General features: G+C 39.1%; 1 protein-coding gene across 3 annotated transcripts in view; it reads right to left on the reverse strand.

Moving 5' to 3' along the window:
- Nucleotides 1-873: 873 nt before the first annotated feature.
- Nucleotides 874-22238, reverse strand: part of LOC136144034 (ATP-binding cassette sub-family C member 4) — a 190755-nt gene continuing 169390 nt past the window's right edge. For all 3 annotated transcript variants that reach the window (XM_065901617.1, XM_065901615.1, XM_065901616.1), the window contains 5 exons: nt 20331-20420; nt 15383-15555; nt 14865-14970; nt 10163-10297; nt 874-2648 (listed from right to left, as the gene is read on the reverse strand). In XM_065901617.1, coding sequence (XP_065757689.1) covers nt 2541-2648; nt 10163-10297; nt 14865-14970; nt 15383-15555; nt 20331-20420 — 612 coding nt within the window. In that variant the 3' untranslated portion in view covers nt 874-2540. The remainder of the gene's footprint in view (nt 2649-10162; nt 10298-14864; nt 14971-15382; nt 15556-20330; nt 20421-22238) is intronic.

The following is a 22238-nucleotide window of genomic DNA, read 5'->3' on the forward strand; positions in this document are numbered from 1 at the left end:
TCACTTGTACTTTGGAGCAGAAGAATTAATGGATCTGGGGGTGTGCAGTATGAATAAATGTTGTCAAATTGTTTTCCAAAGTTTTTTGTCAACCTATACATTTTTGCACATGCAGCAGTGCACAAGACACTCAATTGTTATTCTCAACCTTTTTGATTTTAGCTACTTTACTGGGTGTTTAGTGGTACCTCATTGTGGTTTTAATTTACATTTCCTCGGTAACTAATGAGACTGAGCCCTTTTGCAGTTATTGGCCATTTGGATATTCTCTTATGAAGGGCCTATTTGAGTCTCTTGTCCATTTCTCTAATTGGGCTTTCTGTGTTTTTCTTAATGAGTTTTAGGAGTTCTTTATTTCCTGTATTAGTGGTTCTCAGACTTCGGACTGCATCACAATCACCCTCAGGCCATGTTAAGGCAACTGGGGACCACTGGTCCCCACCACCAGTGTTTCTGATTCAGTAGATATGGGACACAATAATCAGCATTTCTAACAAGTTCCCAGGTGATGCTGCTGCTGCTGGCCTAATAACCACACTTTGAGAACATATGTCCTGTAGGCGCTTTAAATGTAGCAGCAGTAGAGGTTTCTTGTTTTGTCTGGGGCAAAAATCAAAACCCCCAAACTCCAACAATTTAATACTTATTTAATCCTGGGACGTAAGCTATGACTTTCCCTTAATGGAAGGGGTACAGCTAGGCTTACTTCAGTAGCAACGATTTAAATCAGTGACACCCACCTCTCTGCATAGAGCATCTGGTGTACTTTTAGCCAAGAAGAGTTGGGAATGGATCTCAAGGAAAATGGATCTCACATTAGCTTTCAATAGCAAGGACATGAGTCAGACCTCTAAAAATGAAAACACAGATCTCTGGAGATGAAAACATTTATTTCAACTAAATTTTGTTTCATTAAAAAATTCTATAATGCCATTAAAAAAGAAATAAAATGGAAATATTTAACTGCCTTTAAAGATAAAAAAAAAAAACCTCTAAAGGCCAAATAAACACATACATTTCAAATATTTCCACTGTTTTAACAAACCTCAATATTACCCGTTTTCATTGCAGTCTCCTGAAATAAGAACCATGATTACTACATAATTATTGGACTGAACATTAACTATATTATTTCTAAATACAAACTACACTCAATGTATTTGGGTAGTTTGCTGAATATCTGGTTTTTAAGGCTTGATTCTATTCTTGATTCTATCTGTTTCTCTCTGGTAAAGAGTGCAAATACCAGCTATCAGAAGGCATATATATACATATGTATGTACATATATATATTAACATATGCAATTTGAGTCTGGTTACGCCTAATTGAGAGGTCATGAGACTACACTTAAAACCAGGGCAGTAACTTTAGTAACTTGAACTCAATACACCATAGCCACCACCACTAAGAAAAGCTAAGGACCTCCAGCTCAAATCAAGTACTGCAGGCCCAAGAAGTATTGTGGTTTGTTGATCAACTGATCTGAAAGATCTAGACAAAGTGCAATTAGTGGTCAGAAGTAAACTAACCTGGGCAGGCTCGTGAAAGTGAACCTTCCGGATGCATCCTGAGAACATAGGGCATAAACACAGTCAATGTAGCCAACGGCTTTCTTTTTTTCTCACAAAGTCAGGAGAACCCACGCATGTAATTTAGACAGGATTTCAATGACGGCTAAACCAAAGGGCTTATGTCAGCAGAGGGTCAATCGTCATGAGAAATCCAGATGAAATCACCACTACATACTCAGGAAAGCAGCATGGCCTTTTCGAAAATATCACCAGGCTGAATCTAAAACTGCAACAGGTATATCAAGTCACAGTCATGGACTCTAGAAGCTGATCAATGATCACTCACATGTCTATCATTATCAAACTCCCATAAAATGGCAATCTTCTGAAACCATTCCTTTTTCTTCCACCCTCTTTTAGAAGATATAATGAAATACTGACCTTCATGTATTTTAACCATTTATCTTGGGGGGTGGGGAGGAGGGGCTCTCCTATGTAATGCCTCCTACTGTAATTTCAACTAAAGTGTATTTTTTGTTTTCCCTATTTTGTACTAGCTTAACCAGAGGTCTTTAGCGGGGAATAGTGGATCCTACTTATGTTAAAGAAAGTGGTAAGGCAAAATGGCAACTTCCAGAGTCTTCAAGTAAACAGAATCCCTGATATAACTGGAAAGGAATACGAAAGTTGGGGACAGTAAAAAATATCTATAACTTTGTCTTACACCTTAGAAAATGTGCTTTGGCTCTGAAGTCTCTTTAAGGCACGAAACCTGGTAGACAGCTTTTATTGGTGGCCTGTACCTCTGATTTAGATAAGACAAAAATACTATTAACATATAAATAACAATAATAATGTTGTTAAGAGCCTGAAACCACTGGGTGAAGTTGCAGGAAAAAATCCAAATGGACGAACATATTCTATGTGTAAATATCTGCTACTGGTAGAAAAATAAGTAAAATGTAGTTTACACAGTCCAAAAACTATTGGAAAAATGCCTCTGGAACAGACTTGACGTCATCGTAGAATCACAGTGCTGTCTCAAAAATTGTTAAGGCTGAGGGCTGTCCACTGGAAGCGTTCATAACCACCTGGCCATTGTGAGTAATATCTGGATAATTCCTCTTGAAGTACACCTAAAAAAAAAAAAAGGACAGGTATAAAAACATGTTTAAAAGTTTTCAAGTCCTCCTCCCTAAGGTAGTGCATTTCTCTGTTCGCTTTTCATGTGAAACCATCAATCATATCACTAGTGCAGACACAATATTAAAAACCAGGGATGTATTTATTCTATGGAGGAAGTAGCCCCCACTAAAACCCTCAGTGGAGCTGGGCTTAATGCCAACAACCTGTAGATCCACTACAGTTCTGATCATTCTGATCCACAGATATGCTTTATCAGTACATTAAATTGATAAGCAAAAATCATCTTACTGACTCAAAGCTTGGGGATAAATTAAAAACAGGGTGACAAAGAGGCTGGGAAATCTAGCGTCTACACGAGGCTTTCTCATTTTCACACATAAAATGAGCACAATCGATTTGGATGTTAATATCAGGTTGTAATCCCTATATTTTATAAACTCTGATTGACAAGCATTGAAACGCTGGCGTATATATATGAAATATCCTGGCGTTTAATTTGTGCGGCAAAGCAGTTATAGGGCCTATAGAAATGTGATCTGTGGATAGAGGGTCCCAAGAATGAAAAGAGAATCAAAAGCTTTAACAATGACTCAACCAAGCAACTTCTCTAAAATGTAAGATGATACCAAATAATACGACAGTTCTTTGCCAGGCCTTTGAGTTCTTGAATTCTACCAATTTCTAGCTGAACTGGAAGAGATACAGGTTTTCTGATAAATGTATAATCAGAACACAAAGGAAATGAAATGCTGTCAAGTTCCTCTGTTCCACAATCATCACTTTTTAGTAGCTGTATCGTATCTTGGTTCCTTGACGGATACACATAACAAAATGAAATAATGTCAAGACTTGTGAGCTCTTATCTCCAAATGTGTTTAGGTGAAAAAGGGCTTCAAAAGTAATCTTTTTCCTCCAAGGAAGAATGTGAAAAGTTTTGTTTAAGTCTTTAAAACAGAAAATGTACCACCTATCCCAGGCTGACTCGTGTCACGTGCTGGGTCGCTTAGACACATGATTCTTACAAAACCTCACTCTAAGTCCATTTGTGGATGCTGTCAACAAAGTTATCACCAGAGATAGTGGGCTTCATATTTGAAACAGAAAAGCTCTTGAGACACCTACCCACTTTCTTATTAGGTGTACTTTTTCTCTTATTGCCTGCATACTTGCTAATCGCAAAACCACACTGCATATGAAATGCTGTATATTAAAATGTCACTTGAGGGGAAAAAGAAGAAATTCTCCAAGAATGCTTGGACCCCACTGGGTAAAATCTGAAGCTATTTCCATTATACTGAAAGCATCTAAAAGTAAGGGTCTTGGGGGAGCTAACTGTATTTTATCTTCTGCCTCAATTTTTTAAAAAATTGCCACACTTGAGTTGTTCTGTATTTATGTACAATACTGTTAGTGAAACTGAAAACAGCACTCCCTCAAAGGAAATTAATATCAATTTCTAATGCTTGATATACCACCCCCTCAACTGGTTCTTTTCTCCATACCACTTGTCAATGTCACTTTTTATTAAAACATTTTATTATTAGCAATTTTTAACCAAAATGGTCTTCAAATGAAAACAAGCTTCCTGTGCACATAACCTCCTTGATTTGACCTTTCATCTGTTACCCTGGTGCAGCCCACACTTTGACAGTAGGAGAGAGAGAAGGCATCTTTTTCACAGGTCGGGTTATGAAGGGAGTTGAGATAGCTGAACACTTGTTAGCAGAGTCCTTGTGGATGGGCTGAGCCTTGAATGCAGGAGCCCAGTCTCACCTCTCTCTCCTGGGACCACTGCTGACCCTAGAAAAATCATTTAAGCTCTCTCCGCATCGGATGCCTGATTCGTGTAATGAGACAACGACCTACCTCATATGAACTAATTGATGGCTACAAACTGAGGATGAAAACAGGGTGAGCTAAATGTTGGGTGTGATTATGATGGTGCTCAGAGACATGGCCGCTTAGCCCACGGAAAGTAGTAGCATCATCTGGTTTGAAGAATGAAAACAGAACATCTAGGAGTCCCTTGGTGAATCTTTTGATTTTATCATTACAGTAGGGCAGGCTTGCAGTTAATACACAGTTGAATCAATAAATATAGTAACCCAAGAGGAAGTAACCCAGGGCTTCCTTCATAGCTCAGCTGGTAAAGAATCCTCCTGCAATGCAGGAGACCCTGGTTCAATTCCTGGGTCTTGAAGATCCCCTGGAGAAGGGAAAGGCTACCCACTCCAGTATTCTAGGGCTTCCCGAGTGGCTCAGATGGTAAAGAATCTGCCTGTAATGCAGGAGACCTGGGCTCGATTCCTGGGTTTTGAAGATCCCCTGGAGAAGGGAAAGGGTACCCACTCCAGTATTCGGGCCTGGAGAATTCCATGGGGTGATAAAGAGTTGGACAGGACTGAAAGACTTTCACTTTCAGGAGGCAGAAGGGTAATTAAAAGACTTAACACTTTCTAACCTGTGACTTTGAGAAGTTACTTAGGCCCTTCTGCCTCAATTTCTTGATCTGAGGAAAAACACTACCAACTCAAAATGGTTTTAATGAAGATTAAAAAGACACAATGCCAAAAAAAGGTTCAAATTCAGGGCAAGCAAAATGTTAAGACCAGTGAGTGTTGGGTTTCTTGAGACTTTTCATGTCCTACTGGCCTTTGATTAATTAGAGATCCTCCAATTTAGGTTGAAACAGTATTTCAACTCCTACTTGTAAACAAAGCTTTAAACTCTCCCATGCATGGCTAAAGGTCAGCAATGGATGGTTCATAAATGTAGAGTTATGAGTCAAGACTCTGTCCATTCATTCTCACTGAACCGCATGGCCCTAGTTTAACCTCAGCAACCCTCTAACTCCAGGTCTAAGTCAGGTCTAATGTTAATACACGTCCTGGCAGGTGTATTATCAAAGTAATCTGGAGAATTAGAGAGGATTTCTTCTTTTCATTTAACAGAATTTTGGATTTCCTATCATCCTCTCAGAAGCCAGGACACTGGATATTAAACAGTGAGCCCAATATATGATGAAATCAGGAATGATTTGAAATCACAAATGGCAAAATATCTGAATGAATTGCCTTATGCAACTGGATCCAATGGGCTAGAAGGTACCTAAAGAGAGCAGATCTGAGAAATGATGTCAGAGCAGGTCTCCAACTACCTGGTGAATTCTAAGGTGCCAATGAGGAATCATAGAAAATCGCTGTTTGCCTAAAGCATGTCCTAGGTGAGGTCCTAGGACAAGAGAGATTCTGAAACACAATCAGCATTGTAGCTGCCAAACTCTACAGGTTAGGGAAAAGTTCAGGCTAAATAAATATGTACTCTCAGTTTCTCTCTCTCTCTAGCACACACATGCTCACTGTCTTAATCTGGGTCATGGGGAACGTTTAACAGAGGGAATTCCCTTAAGTCTGAAATGATGCACTAGTCACAAGTATCCAGCAAATATATGGTCTTAAAATAACAGAATTAAAAAGTGAGCAGTAGGATAATAATAAATAAATAAATAATAAAGTAGTAATAAATAAAAGCTAATATAGTTTGTAAAACAGAAAAAAAAGGAAAAGGAACAGGATAAGCACATGATGGATGAAAGAAATACTCACTGAACAGACAAATATGAAAAAAATAATACACTGAAAGAAAATGTAGTAGGATAATCAACCTGTAAACAACAGAGATCTGAGTACAATAAAACATACAATAGTAACAAAAGATGAAACATGACAAAGTGAAAGGTAAGATAAAGTAGGGAATGGAAAATCGGGCTCTGTAACAACCTAGAGGGGTGGGATGGGAAGGGAGGTGGGAGGGAGGCTCAAGAGGGAGAAGACCTATGTATAACTATGGCTGATTCATGTTGATGTTTTGGAGAAACCAACACAATACTGTAAAACAATTAACCTTCAATTAAAAATAAGTTTAGAAAAGAGAAAGCAAAAAAAGAAAAAGAAAAACCATAAGTACTTTTTAGTTATTAAAAGACTGAGATAACTACACACATAGACAGTAATATTAAATGAAAAAAGGAATAGCTATCATTGTGCTTAAAAACAGGAAGGCCACATATGCACAAGTTCTTACTGGTATATAGAACAAGTCAACAGAATAGTCAAAAATGGTACTGGGGCTCCACCCTGGGGGAGGAGCCCTGTAATGACAGGAATGGCAAAGTGACTTTTTAATTTATGAAGTGATTTTATAAATAAAATTTTAAAACCTATTATAAAACATAAGGTTTTTGAATTTTGTAGCATTAGATCTATTATTTAAAAACTGATTATTAAAAATAACATTTAATTATTTTCTGATGCTACTCAGAAGAACTGTGGGCACATTTTCTTATCGTTGGGAGGAAAGGGTTCAATATATATCCTTTTAAAAAGTGACATTAAAGAACACTATATTTTCAAAGTGCTTAAGCATCTGCTCTCTCATCGGATCCCTGTAGTAAGGGAAGAAGCCGGCAGGGCTGTAATCCTAATCCCTGCTCTACACACAGGTGAGGACCTGAGGCTCAGAGACCTTGGGGGATCACAAGGCCACAGGGCTGCTAAGTGCCAACTCCATCTGTTCAGACTGGTCCAGGCTCCAAGATCTAGGATATGACGTTTCATAACTTTGGGTTGTATCTGGTGATAACATGAATAGACAAAATGAAATTTCTGTTACATACTGGGAACACAGAAACCTCAAAAAACAAAGTGAGAAAAAGAAAACAAACAAACAAACAAACCCTCAGTCAGGTCTGCTTCATCACAGAAGAAAATGAATGACAGGCAATAATCCTTTGTTATGTGACCAACTGGGTCCCCTCCAATTTTACGTGTTGAAGTCCTAAATCCACCAGTCCCCCAGAATGTCATTTTATTTGGAGAAAGGGTCGCTAAAGGGGTGATTCAGTTATAATGAAGTCATACAGGCGTGTCCTAATCTAACAGACTGCAGTGCTTATAAGAGGAGATCAGGGCTCGGGCACACAGAGGGAAGACCATGTGAGACACAGAGAGAGGACGGCATCTCCAAACCAAGGAGAGAGACCTCAGGGGAAGCCACCCCTGCCGACACCTTGCCCTCAGACTTCCAGCCCCCAGGGGTGGGAGGAAATAAGCTTCTCTTAAGTTGCCTACTCTGGTTATCTCTATGGCAATGCTAGCAAACTAATGTGCCACTCAAGTTTATGTAGCCAATAGGTACTTTCTTTACTATTTCATGGATCATCTAAAAGGGTCAATCAGACAGTGATTCAGCTCGCCTGTATCAACATTTTCAGATGATCAACAACGAAGTAAAAAAAAACAAAAGGTGACTTGGAAGAACCCTTTCACAGATGTTGAGTTTTGTTTTCAAATGAATGAATTCTGTTAGAGTGAAAAGCTTGTTGACTCAGGTTAATCCTCCGGGTGTTACAGCTCTGAAGTGTGCATTGATTTCTGATGCTTTTACATATTAAAAGTTGACAATCTGACAGACTGTTCTCTTACGAGGACCAGGTATACGCAGAAATGATGTCAAGAAAATACTCAACTGAGATGGGAATCAGGATATGTATTTATGTCTTTCTGTAGAAAGTGAAAGTGTTAGTCACTTAGTTGTGTCCAACTCTTTTGGAACCCCATGGACTACAGCCTGCCAGGCTCCTCTGTCTACGGAATTCTCCAGGCAAAAAAACTGGAGTGGGTTAACAAGTCCTTCTCCAGGGGATCTTCCCAACCCAGGGATTGAACCTGGGTCTCCTGCACTGGGGACAGATTCTTTACCATTTGAGGCACCAGGGAAGTGGTGTCTTTCTGTAAAGGTGACTGAAATCCAAGAGTAATGTTCCGCCATGCTATATGAACCCGGTATGATGGCCCCACCGTGGCTACCACGAGACAGGAGGAGCAGTGTTCTCAGATTTGACACAGAACACAGTATCTAGGGCTGCACTCAGCCTCCCCAGCAACTCCCTCTCTGTGTTCCCTGGACCAGCTCTGTGACCTTGGACGGGCACTTAACCCAATCTCATCATCTACGACCTGGCATACAAAGTAATCATCATCAGGATTAATTGAAACCATACATGTGCAAACTCTGTAAAATAAATTATAAAAAAACTATACAAACATGACTTACCATTAATACTAAGTAGGTGCAAGAGTACTAAACGAGGAATCTCTAATTCCTCTAAGGAGTACTAAATGAGGAATCTCTAAGACTTCTAATCCTATGACCCATGTCTATTTTTGTATCTATGTTAGACTTGGCTTAAAACATTTACTGGAAGAAAAGATTTATAATTCTGTGTGTGCTGCAAATTAGCATATCACTACTTGCATGTATATATATTTATATGCAGACACTTTCCTTTTAAGTGCTCTTATCTTTCTCATCGAGAAAATGAAGGTGTTGAACTCTATTATGTTATGTACCTATCTGAAGTTTCTATCTCTCATTGATCAACTGATAATATTTAATGATAACCCACTTTTAAAGTGAAGACTTTGACTCACAGATGGGGACACATCTTTGATGTGAGATGCCTAAGGTCAAAGAAAAGAGGGTTTGTGAGATTCCTGATTGTTTTGTGACGAGATTACACAGGGAATCCCAGAAGGATGATGGGATCTTAGGCAGGAAGTTCTAACTGGGAGACAACTCTAGTGGATGAAAGTGTTTCGTGACGTCAAATTTCAGAGAAAAGAAAATATAGCACTCCGAGTACAGCTTCTCTATATTTGCATACAACACAAGTAATTAGGAAAAGTTCAGAATACAGTCTTTGTTGTCCCCAACTCTTTAGCCAGCTTGGTAACCCTGCCTAGGTACTAGTCTTCATTTCGAAGAGGATGAATGAGATAAAACAATGACAGATAATTCAGTCCACAGTGTGAAGGCATTGTGAATCCTGACTTATCCTGATGACAATTTCATCTTCTAGAAGGAAAAGGAAGCATGGGGTGGGGAGGTAGGGGGTGGGAGGGTGGCGGGGCAAATGGACCTAATTCTAAACACTGAAGAATCAGGAAGAAAGTGACATACCATGGAGGAGTTTCCCTTACAGATTAGAAAACAGAAGTGATCCACACATTTCCCTGGTAAATCTTTCTAGACTGATAAACGACATTCCATTTTTTTCTCCTCCAACGCTCAAATTTCCAGGACATTCCTCAACAGCACTTGCATCACAAATGTGCTGAGCACCAGTCAGAATGAATGTAAAGGGTCTGCAAAATGAGACTCCTCTGTGTTCCCTGAGAATCTGAACCCAGAGTCTGGCCAGTTCAATCAGAAATCTCACTTGTTTGCGCACATCCTGACCCCTGCCCCACCTCTGCTGTAGATTCTCAGCAGCCCTGTATTCCACCTCAAAAGTATTCTTAAGACCTAGTCATGAAGCTTTGTCTCTGGAGGCTTGTAATTGAAAAGGGCACAGAGTGCTTGTTACCAGACCCCTGGTGCCAGAGCGTTTGAGGAGTGAACCATGGAGACGAACTTTAATTACAACTCCCCGCAGTGGGCTCACCTGTTTTGCTGTTTCAGTGAGGGCAGCGGCCTCAGCCTTGCCCAGTTGTTGCACCATCTTATAAAATAGGCTGTCTCTATTTTGCAGCAAAACATATGGCTCATCATATTCTTTCAGCCTCCCTGAATCCAAAACCTGTAGATCAGCAGAAAGAAAGCATTAGCACACAATGTTTTGCAGTAACGTATTATAACGCAGACAATATCTCGGAAAGGGGCAGGACAGGGAGAACAGAGAGTCTGTTTGGGTGGTAGGACTGGCTGGTGTTTAAATGGTTTGATTACCCTGTTTTACTAGGCAGACAAAGGCCTAACCCGACCTTTTATTATTATAATGTTAAAGGAAGAAAATGAAAGTTTCAGACTATGATTACTTGCACTCGGCATACTATATTCTGCCCCATGGGGTTGTTATCATTAGTAAGTGCTTTTAGCTCTCAGACTCTGAGATTTGAAGGCTGTTTATACAGAAACACAGAGTTGGAAAATTTCTTGATTCAAGAAAATCAAACTCAATCTAGCTACAAAGTAGGTTGATATCATATAAACTGATGGCAGTGACCTGACAGCAAATTAACTCCAAGGTGGTTTGACAGAATCCGAGCAACATTTGAGGCCAGAAAGTAAACGCTTCTGGAATTTCTTTAGGTTCCTGGAGTATTTCAGGTGCTGACTTTGGCTGCAGTCAAAGTCTTATTGCTCTGAGTGAAAGGCTGGCAAAAAGAGCTGCTACCTCAACAGCTTTAGCTGAACTGCTCAGCACAGAAACAAATCTCTAGAAATCCAATTTCCTCTTTGGATGAGACTAAAGAAGCAATGAAGAAACTGAGCTCCAAATTCCAGCGATCACTGCATGCACAGCACATGAGGACAACCCATTCCGAATTCCCGAGCATCTGAAATTGTTGTCGCAAAATTATCTTTCCTTGCTTCTTGTTCTTTCTTCAGCGGCCTGCCTTTCAGGCATTTTATTGCTCATTAATATGTCCACTAATTAGAAACTGAAAGGTAGAGGAAGGGGCTCTTAACTCTGCCTTTCTGCTTATTAGTGGCTTTGCTTAATGGTTTCAGAGGGAAGGAAGAGTCTGAAGCCATTGGCCCAAATGACGTACCTAGGAAAACAGTTCTGATGTTAAGTGGTACTTAGTTCTACATTTAGGTCATATTTAGAGTAAATGCATCTTCGGAGAATACGCCGAGACGCTAAGCAGGACACAGGTTGTTTTTCCACATCTAGGTATTGCAGTTAACTCTGTCCCAGGGTATTTTATTAAGTCTCATAAAGGTCATTTTCCTGTTAAACTTTTTGTTTACTACTGGGAATCCCGGCTAAGAGCAAGCCTCACAAAAGAGTTCAAAAATAAATGAATCTGTTACATCTACATAATTATTAAAATGTCCTATAATTTGACATGCCAATTTATATGCCCTGAATGTGTAATTTTACTTAAGTATAGCATTATAGAGCATAACCATTCTTCCTGATGCTGAAGAAAAAAAATGCAATTTTAAAACATAGGTCTCTCTCATGCCAGAGACATATCAAATTACTTCATACAATGAAGAGCTTCACATTCTTCAAAAGCCACAAAAGCCAACTGAGTTGGTAGAAACTGAGTTCTCTGACTGAGTTCTCTGACTATTAAAAACTGTATATTTTTCAATGGAAATCAGTAATATTAATATTTTTCCAATTTTCTACTTTATTCAAATTTGAATGAATACTAAATCTTCCCATTTTCTTTCATATTGTCTAAAACCCATGATACCACTGAGATAGTAGTTCTCAGCACTGATCAATATCTAAAAAAGGAAAGGCAGGAAAAAAGCAATGCAAAAAGCAATAGGATTAACAATATAAAATGCAGAAAGATCTACTTGACCCTTAAAAGTATTAGCAATATAATGATCGTGCATAAGGGCAGTTTTTTTTTTTTGTGGGTGGTGACAAATTCCAGTGGACATGCGACAGTAGCTCCTGGTTTTCAGTTACCAGGAAAACCTTACTAAAACAAGGTTTGAATTGATGAAGAAAAGCTAAGAATATAAAAACCATAAGATTGCCTACAAACAGAAAAGGTGGGATCTGAGTTTCCTGGCTTTTGTTTTTGGTCCTTCATCATAGATTTCCAAAAAATTCTCTTAACTGTAGACACTGAAAATATTGAACATGGGCAACAATAATGTTTCATATGCCAACTTTGCTTCTGTTACCAGGGGGAATCTGGGGTGATATGAAGACTGGAGTGTGCAAGGACTGGAGGGAAAAGCTGTGCTACTGGCTGAAGACAAAACAGGTCACAAGCAACCAGCTAATCCTAAACAGTACAGGAAGGAGCCTTTCACGGAGAGATAGTGCTGAGTCTTAGAAGAAAGAGGATTTCTCATTTCTCTGTCTTGCTCCACTGTTTTTCGACAAGAGAGAAAGTAAGGAAGATTACATTAGCTGTCATTATGCCTCCATCATGTTTAATAAACTTAAAATTGAGAGAACATCTTTGTAAAATAGAATTCTTAGCCTAACACATTAATGGTGCTTAATGAACCAAAACTGGGTAAATCCCTTTGGAGAGTCAACACATAAACAAAGCTATTAATTAGGTCACAGCTGTTTCCCAACAAGCCTTCTGCTTGATGTACTTACGTAAAGTAAACAAAACCATATCCATCGGTCTTTGTGCAGAAGTATTCACCAGTGCAACAAAATGTGATTATTACACCGTAAGCGCTTGTAATTACATGACTTTATGGTGACAACACCATTGGCTCTGCCCTTCATCAGCATCTGTCACTTCCCCAGCCCCTCCCCGACCGAGGCTGGCCTCCTGCTCTCTGGAGCACTGGGCTTTGTAGCAGATTTGACTTGTCTTTATGTCCACATTAAAGCTTTAGGAACACTTCCTGGAAAAATTTCCAGAAAGTATACTTTCTGGAAAGGAATACTTTCTGCAAAGGATACAGGTGGGGGCATCCCTCAGAGAATTATGGGGTTCATTTCTAGAACACCATGAAGATGTGAGTATCATGATAAAGTGAGGCACTCTAATATTCTGGTTTCCCAGGGTGTATAGAAGTTATGTTCACACTACACTGTAGCCTAGCAAGTCTGCAACAGCATTAAGTCTGCCTTAATTTAAAAATATTTCATTGCCAAAAACCTGCTAACCATCATCCGGGCATTCAGGAAGAGAGACTAATAACATCAAAGATCAGTGATCACAGATCACCATAACAAATATGATAGTGAAAAGTAGTGAATATGAAATAGTGCTGAGAGTTACCAAAAGGTGACACAGAGACATGGAGAAATAAGCACACGCAATTGGAAAACTCGATAGACTCGATAAGACTTTCTCTTTGATGGTAGGGTTACCACAGACCATCAATTTGTAAAAACTACAACATCTGCGAAGCACAGTTAAACAAAGTATGCCTATATTTCTAAATCACACAAGAAAAAAACTGTCTCAAAAATTAAAGCTTTGAGAAAGAACATTATTCATGGTGTTTCTTTTTTTTGCCAAATTGAAAAGCTGACTGGTAATCAGAAGTTCTAGAACAAAACACAAGGTTTAAATCTGGGGTGAGTGGAGCACAGAGGACAATTCCTCACCTCTGAAGCTGCAGTATGCACATCTCTTAGGTTCCATGAGGTCAGCAACTGCAACCAGCTCAGACCAAGATGTAAACAAGTGGCCAAGTTTACATTTGCCCGTGGGACCACCCTGTCACATCACTGATGACCCAACCAGGGAGCCCTAAGCTGAAGGTCACCCAACACAGGAGTGGGAAGGGGAGTTCCACAGTGAAGGGCATGGTCAACCACAGGAAACAAGTCCAGTCATTGCAAAGGTGAGAGGCTTCAAAGAGAACCCTTGTGTTTTCCTTCTCCTTCCGTCTTCCCCATTCAGCCACATGCTCAGTCTCCACACCCAGACACCAGCATCGACGCTTTTCTCTTTCCTCAGATCCCCAGTTCAATCCATCACACAGTCCACTTGGCTCCATGTCCTTCTCGATCCCAAATCCAACCATCTCATCATTTCCACTGCTACCACCTTAGCCTAAGCTACCAATTTTAGAAAGAGAGAGCAAAATTATGAGAGCAATGTCTGGAGGTCTAACCTAGATAGTTGCTAGCTAACACAATTAGCACAGTGTACCTTTTATTTTTCCATGCCTCCAATTCCTAAAATTTCCTAAATTAAATGCTTTTGTTGAAATGCTTCCTTTCACACACTAGGCCTTTTCTTCTCAAAGACTCCCCTCAGGAAATCTTGTGAATATTCCAAAAGCTGAGAAATTCTCCAACCTAACCTGACAACTTCTAGGCAGTCTAAATGAAAGGCTAATTTTATGATTAAGGGAATCTAAAAATCCAGGAAAAAATCTGTGACACAGGGGAAATGATTGTGTTCTTGAACACTGAAATTTGAAGCCTTGCCTAGCATTTGAATTATTTTTCTGGTTTTTCATCTTAATAAAAAAATAACAATTCAAACAAACTTTTAATATGAAAATGTGAAATTACTAGATATATTATTTAATAGCACATTCTAAAAGTATGGGTCCATACAGAGTTACTGTCAAGAATAAGAGGAAAAATTAACTAACTGGACATTACTATCATGTTTTACATGAAAAGATACATTGAAAAACGGAATATAAACGGAAATAACTGAAATAACACAGGAGTGTCTTACCATTATCTTGTCGCTATCAATAATAGTATTCAATCTGTGTGCTATGGTTAGCACAGTGCAGTGGGCAAATTTCTCACGGATTTTTTTTTGTATTAACTCATCAGTTCTAGAAACAAAGAAGTTGAATTTATTATTCAGTAAAGACAGAAAGAGCAGACTTCAGAAAAAATTACCACATAATATTTTCATAAGACTTTTAAAAATCATTATTTTAAGACATAATCTTACTCATCAAAAACTGAGTAGAAAAAAGTCTCTTTAAAAGACTTTATAAAACAATGTAAAACAGTCTTCCTTAGAAATTTCCTGAAACGATCAGGAGCTGGATTAGAAATCAAGCTCTCTTAGGATGCCTCATAATGACATTAACACATATTTTGGTTTCTGTTTTCTAAAATTAATGTGATCAAGAGATAAAAGTGGACAAAAGAGACACTTAGAACATTTCTCAGCAACATTCATTTTTTTTCCTTTTACCACATTTAAATTTCACATTTCAATTTCGTGGGAAATTGTACCTTGGATCCACATTGGCCGTGGCTTCGTCAATAATCAATATCCGATTTTTCCTGAGGATGGCCCTGGCAAGGCACACCAGTTGTCTCTGCCCAACACTAAAGTTTGATCCAGATTCTGCTAATTCAGTATCCATTTTACCAGGAAGATCTTCGATGGCTTCCTTCAATTGTACCTGTGGACACAAAAAGAAGGGCATTTCCTAAAGGAACTACTACTAAAGGGGACAAGCTTCTTAGACATTAGTGCTCTGAGGTCATCAGGACTTCTTACACCTCTTACGTGTACAGCCACGTGATGGGGAGAGCTCCTTCATATCAGCAAGAAAGACAGAGGAGTCAGGGAAAGACAGAAAGGTCTCAGTGACCCATCCCTGCCACAGGACACCTACTGGAAACCTCACCTAGGGATTAGTTCAGAAAGTTTCTCAGGAAATGAAGCTATTTCTCCCAGTGTGATCTAAACAGGATCTTTAGAGCTGACTCAAACTTCCCCAAATGACATTCTGCAATGGGGTCAGTATTGAACAGAGAGAAAAACTTTTTTTAATTCCTGCAGGAAGTATGGTTCTCTAAAGAAATAATCGTATGAAGAATTCATTTTGGAAGGTCTCAAAGTTTAAAAAAAAAAACAAATTCAAACAATGACTAACTGTACAGCTGTAACCCTTAAGCCTATTCAGGGGGTTTCTTTCCCAAGTTTCACACTATACTACTAAGCGACTCAAGGCTGTCTAACTTCAATGTCATGAAAGTTTCATAGTGAATGAAACCTTGAGAAACACAAGACACAACATACCATTTTATTTCCCCAGCCTATGGGAGTGGATAGTGTTTAATCTATTGTGATAAGATTAATCAGTATTGCAAAATTTAAAAAAAAAACTTTGACTGCCAAAGATAATCTGCTTTCAGAAACTAGAATTACTGGCAGGAAATTGTGGCACCTCAGAATCAAACTGCTCAGAGTACAAACCCATCTGTATAAATTACAGATTTCAGAGCTTGGAAGAGGGACACTAAACGACAAAAGGTACAAATTCAAAACAACAATATGAGCAACTGGTCACTGGGATTTGTACAACAATGACAAAAACATGATTTTTTTAGGGAAGTAAGCCACACTTTTCTGAAATGAAGTGATCAAGCAATTATTCAGTAAGTATTTCTTAAGCGCTTACTTTTTAAAAGCAAGAGACTGAGGCTAGATCACATGAGGAATTAAGAACCTTTGTATGGTTTAAAAACCTAGAGAGAGTTTCTGCCATAAGTACTTTAGAATCAATTTTAGAACTAGGGCAAATATACAAAATAATTAGTATTAAAATATACAAACCAGTAGCACTCTTAACAGTCAAAATCTTTTTCATGCAAGGGTAAGGAAATTCAAGGAAGTGGTGGAAAGTCAAACACAAATAATAGAAAATCCTCTAGAAATGAACCTATCCATATAAAAACTGAGGAAAAGCACCAGGCTTCTTCTGTTACCTGTATTCACAGTGCAGCATTAAAATGACATGACTGCCAATAAATAATTATTATCACAATCCGAATGTGTAATTTACCATTCTGAAAAGAGTTTCCTGAAACATCACAGCATTTTATTACCATGATTTCATTTATCTTTCAGTTAATAATGAAAAACTATTATTGCCTACACTGAGTAGATGTTACCTGAGAACAGAGGAATAAAATGAAAGTTGCAGGGTTCAGTTCAGTCGCTCAGTCATGTCTAACTCTCTGACCCCATGGACTGCAGCATGCCAGGCCTCCCTGTCCATCACCAACTCCTGGAGTTTACTCAAACTCATGTCCATTGAGTCGGTGATGCCATCCAACCATCTCATCCTCTGTTGTCCCCTTCTCCTCCTGCCTTCAAGCTTTCCCAGCATCAGAGTCTTTTCAAATGAGTCAGCTCTTCGCATCAGGTGACCAGAGTATTGGAGTTTCAGCTTCAACATCAGTCCTTCCAATGAACACTCAGGACTGATCTCCTTTAGGATGGACTGGTTGGATCTCCGTGCAGTCCAAGGGACTCTTAGGGTCTTCTCCAACATTACAGTTCAAAAGCATCAATTCTTCAGTGCTCAGCTATCCTTATAGTCCAACTGTCGCATCCATACATGACAACTGGAAAAACCATAGCCTTGACTAGACGGACCTTTGTTGGCAAAGTAATGTCTGTGCTTTCTAATATGCTGTCTAGGTTGGTCATAACTTTTCTTCCAAGGAGTAAGTGTCTTTTAATTTCATGACTGCAGTCAGCAACTGCAGTGATTTTGGACCCCCCAAAATAAAACTGTTTCCACTGTTTCCCCATCTATTTGCCATGAAGTGATGGGACCGGATGCCATGATCTTAGTTTTCTGAATGTTGAGCTTTATTTAAGCCAATTTTTTCACTCTCCTTTCATCAAGAGGCTCTTTAGTTCTTCTTCACTTTCTGTCATAAGCGCGGTGTTATCTGCATATCTGAGGTTATTGGTATTTCTCCTGGCAATCTTGATTCCAGCTTGTGCTTCTTCCAGCCCAGTGTTTCCCATGATGTACTCTGCATATTAGTTAAATAAGCAGGGTGACAATATACAGCCTTGATGTACTCCTTTTCCTATTTGGAACCAGTCTGTGTTCCATGTCCAGTTCTAACTGTTGTTTCTTGATCTGCACACAGATTTCTCAGGAGGCAGGTAAGGTGGTCTGGTATTCTCATCTCCTTCAGAACTTTCCAGAGTCTGTTGTGATCCACACAGTCAAAGGCTTTGGCATAGTCAATAAAGCACAAATAGGTGTTTTTCTGGAACTCTCTTGCTTTTTCGATGATCCAGCTGATGCTGGCAATTTGATCTCTGGTTCCTCTGCCTTTTCTAAAACCAGCTTGATTGAACATCTGGAAGTTCATGGTTCACATATTGCTGAAGCCTAGCTTGCAGAATTTTGAGCATTACTTTACTAGCGTGTCAGATGAGTGCAATTGTGTGGTAGTTTGAGCATTCTTTGCCACTGCCTTTCTTTGGGATTGGAATGAAAACTGACCTTCTCCAGTCCTGTGGCCACTGCTGAGTTTTCCAAATTTGCTGGCATGCTGAGTGCAGCACTTTCACAGCATCATCTTTCAGGATTTGAAATAACTCAACTGGAATTCTATCACCCCCAGTAGCTTTGTTCATAGTGATGCTTCCTAAGGCTCACTCGACTCACATTCCAGGATGTCTGGCTCTAGGTGAGTGATCGCACCATCGTGATTATCTGGGTCGTGAAGATCTTTTTTGTACAGTTCCTCTGTGTATTCTTGCCCCCTCTTCTTAATATCTTCTGCTTCTGTTAGGTCCATACCATTTCTGTTTTATTAAGTCCACCTTTGCATGAAATGTTCCCTTGGTATCTCTAATTTTCTTGAAGAGATCTCTAGTCTTTCCTATTCTATTGCTTTCCTCTATTTCTTTGCACTGATCACTGAGGAAGGCTTTCTTATCTCTCCTTGCTATTTTCTGGAACTCTGCATTCAAATGGGTATATCTTTATTTTTTTCCTTTGCTTTTTGCTTCTCTTCTTTTCTCAGCTATTTTTAAGGCCTCCTCAGACAGATATTTTGCTTTTTTACATTCCTTTTCCTTGGGGATAGTGTTGATCCTTGTCTCCTGTACAATGTCACGAACCTCCGTCCAGAGTTCATCATGCAATCTGTCTATCAGATCTAGTCCCTTAAATATATTTCTCACTTCTACTGTATAAGCGTAAGGGATTTGATTTAGGTCATACCTGAATGGTCTAGCAGTTTTCCCTACTTTCCTCAATTGCATTCTGAATTTGGCAATAAGGAGTTCATGATCTGAGCCACAGTTTCAGCTCCTGGTCTTGTTTCTGCTGACTGTACAGGCTTCTCCACCTCTGGCTGCAAAGAATATAATCAAACTGATTTCGCTGTTGACCATCTGGTGATGTCCATGTTTAGAGTCTTCTCTTGTGTTGTTGGAGGAGGGTGTTTGCTATGACCAGTGCGTTCTATTGGCAAACTCTATTAGCCAAGGCCAAATTTGCCTGTTGTTCCAGGTGCTTCTTGAGTTCCGACTTTTGCATTCCAGTCTCCTATAATGAAAAGGACATCTTTTTCGGGTGTTAGTTCTAGAAGACCTTGTAGGTCTTCATAGAACTGTTCAACTTCAGCTTCTTCAGCATTACTGGCTAGGGCATAGACTTGGATATTACTGTGATATTGAATGGTTTGCCTTGGAGACAAACAGATCATTCTGTCTTTTCTGACATTCACCCAACTACTGCATTTCAGACTCTTTGGTTGACTATGATGGCTACTCCATTTCTTCTAAGGGATTCTTGCCCACAGTAGTAGATATAAAGGTCATCTGAGTTAAATTCACTCATTCCAGTCTTAGTTCGCTGATTCCTAAAATGTTGATGTTCACTCTTACCATCTCCTGTTTGACCACTTCCAATGTGTCTTGATTCATGGACCTAACATTCCAGGTTCCTATGTAATATTGCTCTTAATAGCATCGGACCTTGCTTCTCTCACCAGTCCCATCCACAACTGGGTGTTGTTTTTGCTTTGGCTCCATCTCTTCATTCTTTCTGGAGTTATTTCTCCACTGATCTCTAGTAGCATACTGCAGGGTAGTTAGGATATTAATTCACTACGTCACTAGTAGAATTTGAACCCCTAATGTTACCTTCTAGTTCAGTGCTCTGCTAAGGACAAAACCATGTTATCTAGCTGCTTTGGGTTCTAAGGAGAAAGCCAAAAGGTGTGAGGCGTTATACTGCTGGTTTTCATTATCATCAATACACACATTTTAAGTGCACCAATGTTGTCAATGTTCTCCTAGGAGGTAAACAAAGTCTGTTAAACTGATTGGCTGCCATTAATTACCTCCAATGCTACAAACGTACAAACATAGGAACTGATGTTAACACATTAATTACATTCCATAAATTACCTCTTCTAAGGCATTCCACAGTTCCTCATCTGAATGCTCATTGAAGGGATCCAGATTCTTCCTCATTGTTCCAGTGAATAAAACAGGTTCCTATATACCCCAAAATAGGAAATATTATTTCTATAAACTATTTTCATCTTACACGAATGCTTTACACGAATCATTAATAACAAGGTTACGGGACCCTTGCTGTGTGACATGGCAGGAGGGCTTAAGTGCTCCACACCATATGGGATTCTAGTTACTAAACGTCAGATCGAAACCATGTCCCCTGCATTAGAAGGGACCCAACAGGGCAGTCCCAAGAGGTATTTGTTTTCATGAAGTGTTACCTGCTTTTCATATTATACTCTAGAGTCATTACTTAAGCTAATCTATGGAATAAATTGGTTTTGAAAGACAAAGACTTTTTGGATGTGCCTGGTGGTCCAGTGGCCAAGACTCAGCGCTTCCAATGCAGGTGGGGGGGCAGGGTTCAATCCCTGGTCAGGGAAATAGAGTCTCTCGTGTTGCAAGTAAGGATCTTATGTGCTGCAACAAAGCCACGGCACAGCCAAATAGAATAAATAAATAGTATTTTTTAAAAAAAGACAGACCTTCCTTCCTTCCTTGAGCAATAAAAGGTCCCACAGGATAAACACGTTTGGGAATGGTGGTTTGGGTGGTTCAGGAGAACAGGAATGGGTACCCCACTTAAAGTTCAATCACAGATTTCATAATAAGGGCCTCACTCCATTGTCACTTCCTTCAGCAACTTCTCTTTGGAAATCTTGTTCAAGTGAATGAGTCTCTCCAAAGACTAGGGGACTAGATTCTTTGCAGAAAGAAGGATCCTCACTTCTGAATCCTCGACCAAGGCCTGTAGTTGATTTAGGCTAAGTGTTAAATGGAGCCCTCAGACACTCTATAGGCCTTAGGGAGATTCTGCTAATTATCACCAATCCACTGTTGATTGCCCCAAAAAGAAAAGAAATTAACCATCTCACAACGCTATAAGGGTGCTCATCTAAGTCTATACTGTCACTCTCAGAGGATATACTTGGAAGCATCTATTGTTTATTTAGCAGCAATGGATGAAAGACAATCGTTTTATATGTAAGAATATTTCTCTTTGCTATGACATGTCAAAAATATATTTCAAAACCAGTAAAATTTCAATCAAAACTTGTGGAATTAAAAGGATGATATACCAAAACATTTAACTGATTGAAGCTATAAAGACAGCAGGCAATTTGTGAAGTGTCTGTTTTAATATGTCAATGCATTTTATGTGTGGCGTTCATTTTAGTTTCTATTCACTCTACTTTCATCCACTTGCCAAATATGAAACCATTATATTATCTTTGAAAGGTAACAACAGTGCTCACAGTAGACACATACTCCGAGGGCAACAAGGGTCATATTAATGATCATTTCTGACAGATATTATTATTAAAGTACCCACTTATAACCAACAAAGTTAATAATCATATAAATAAGTGTTGTAAAATTGTTCTGCAGGCAGAACACTTCAGTGTAGAGATTTGACCTACAAGCTTCATGTAAATATACACTAAATTTATTAGGCTAAGAATCTTTTTTCTGAAGGCACAGAATTAAACCTCACTTAATAAAAAGTAGCTGGCACAGTACAGTTGAAGAACAAACACTCTTGTACAACATAGTATTTTAAATGAAGCATTGGTTTCCAATCTGTTTTTCATCAAGGTTTAAAGTTGGATGTAATCCTTTGTGCCATATTCAATAGTAACTTTTTCCTTTGTTATGAATATGAGTTCATATTAGCTGTGTGACCCAAAAATGGCCATACTGAATCACAGCATTTAGTTTGGTAAATTGATAATCCCTGACACAACCGAAAGACTAAAGAACGGCAGTCTTAAGGGACCTTTTAGTATAGGCTGCTGG

The sequence above is a fragment of the Muntiacus reevesi genome, chromosome 11, assembly GCF_963930625.1.
Source record: "Muntiacus reevesi chromosome 11, mMunRee1.1, whole genome shotgun sequence".
In the NCBI taxonomy this organism is placed as follows: Eukaryota; Metazoa; Chordata; class Mammalia; order Artiodactyla; family Cervidae; genus Muntiacus; species Muntiacus reevesi.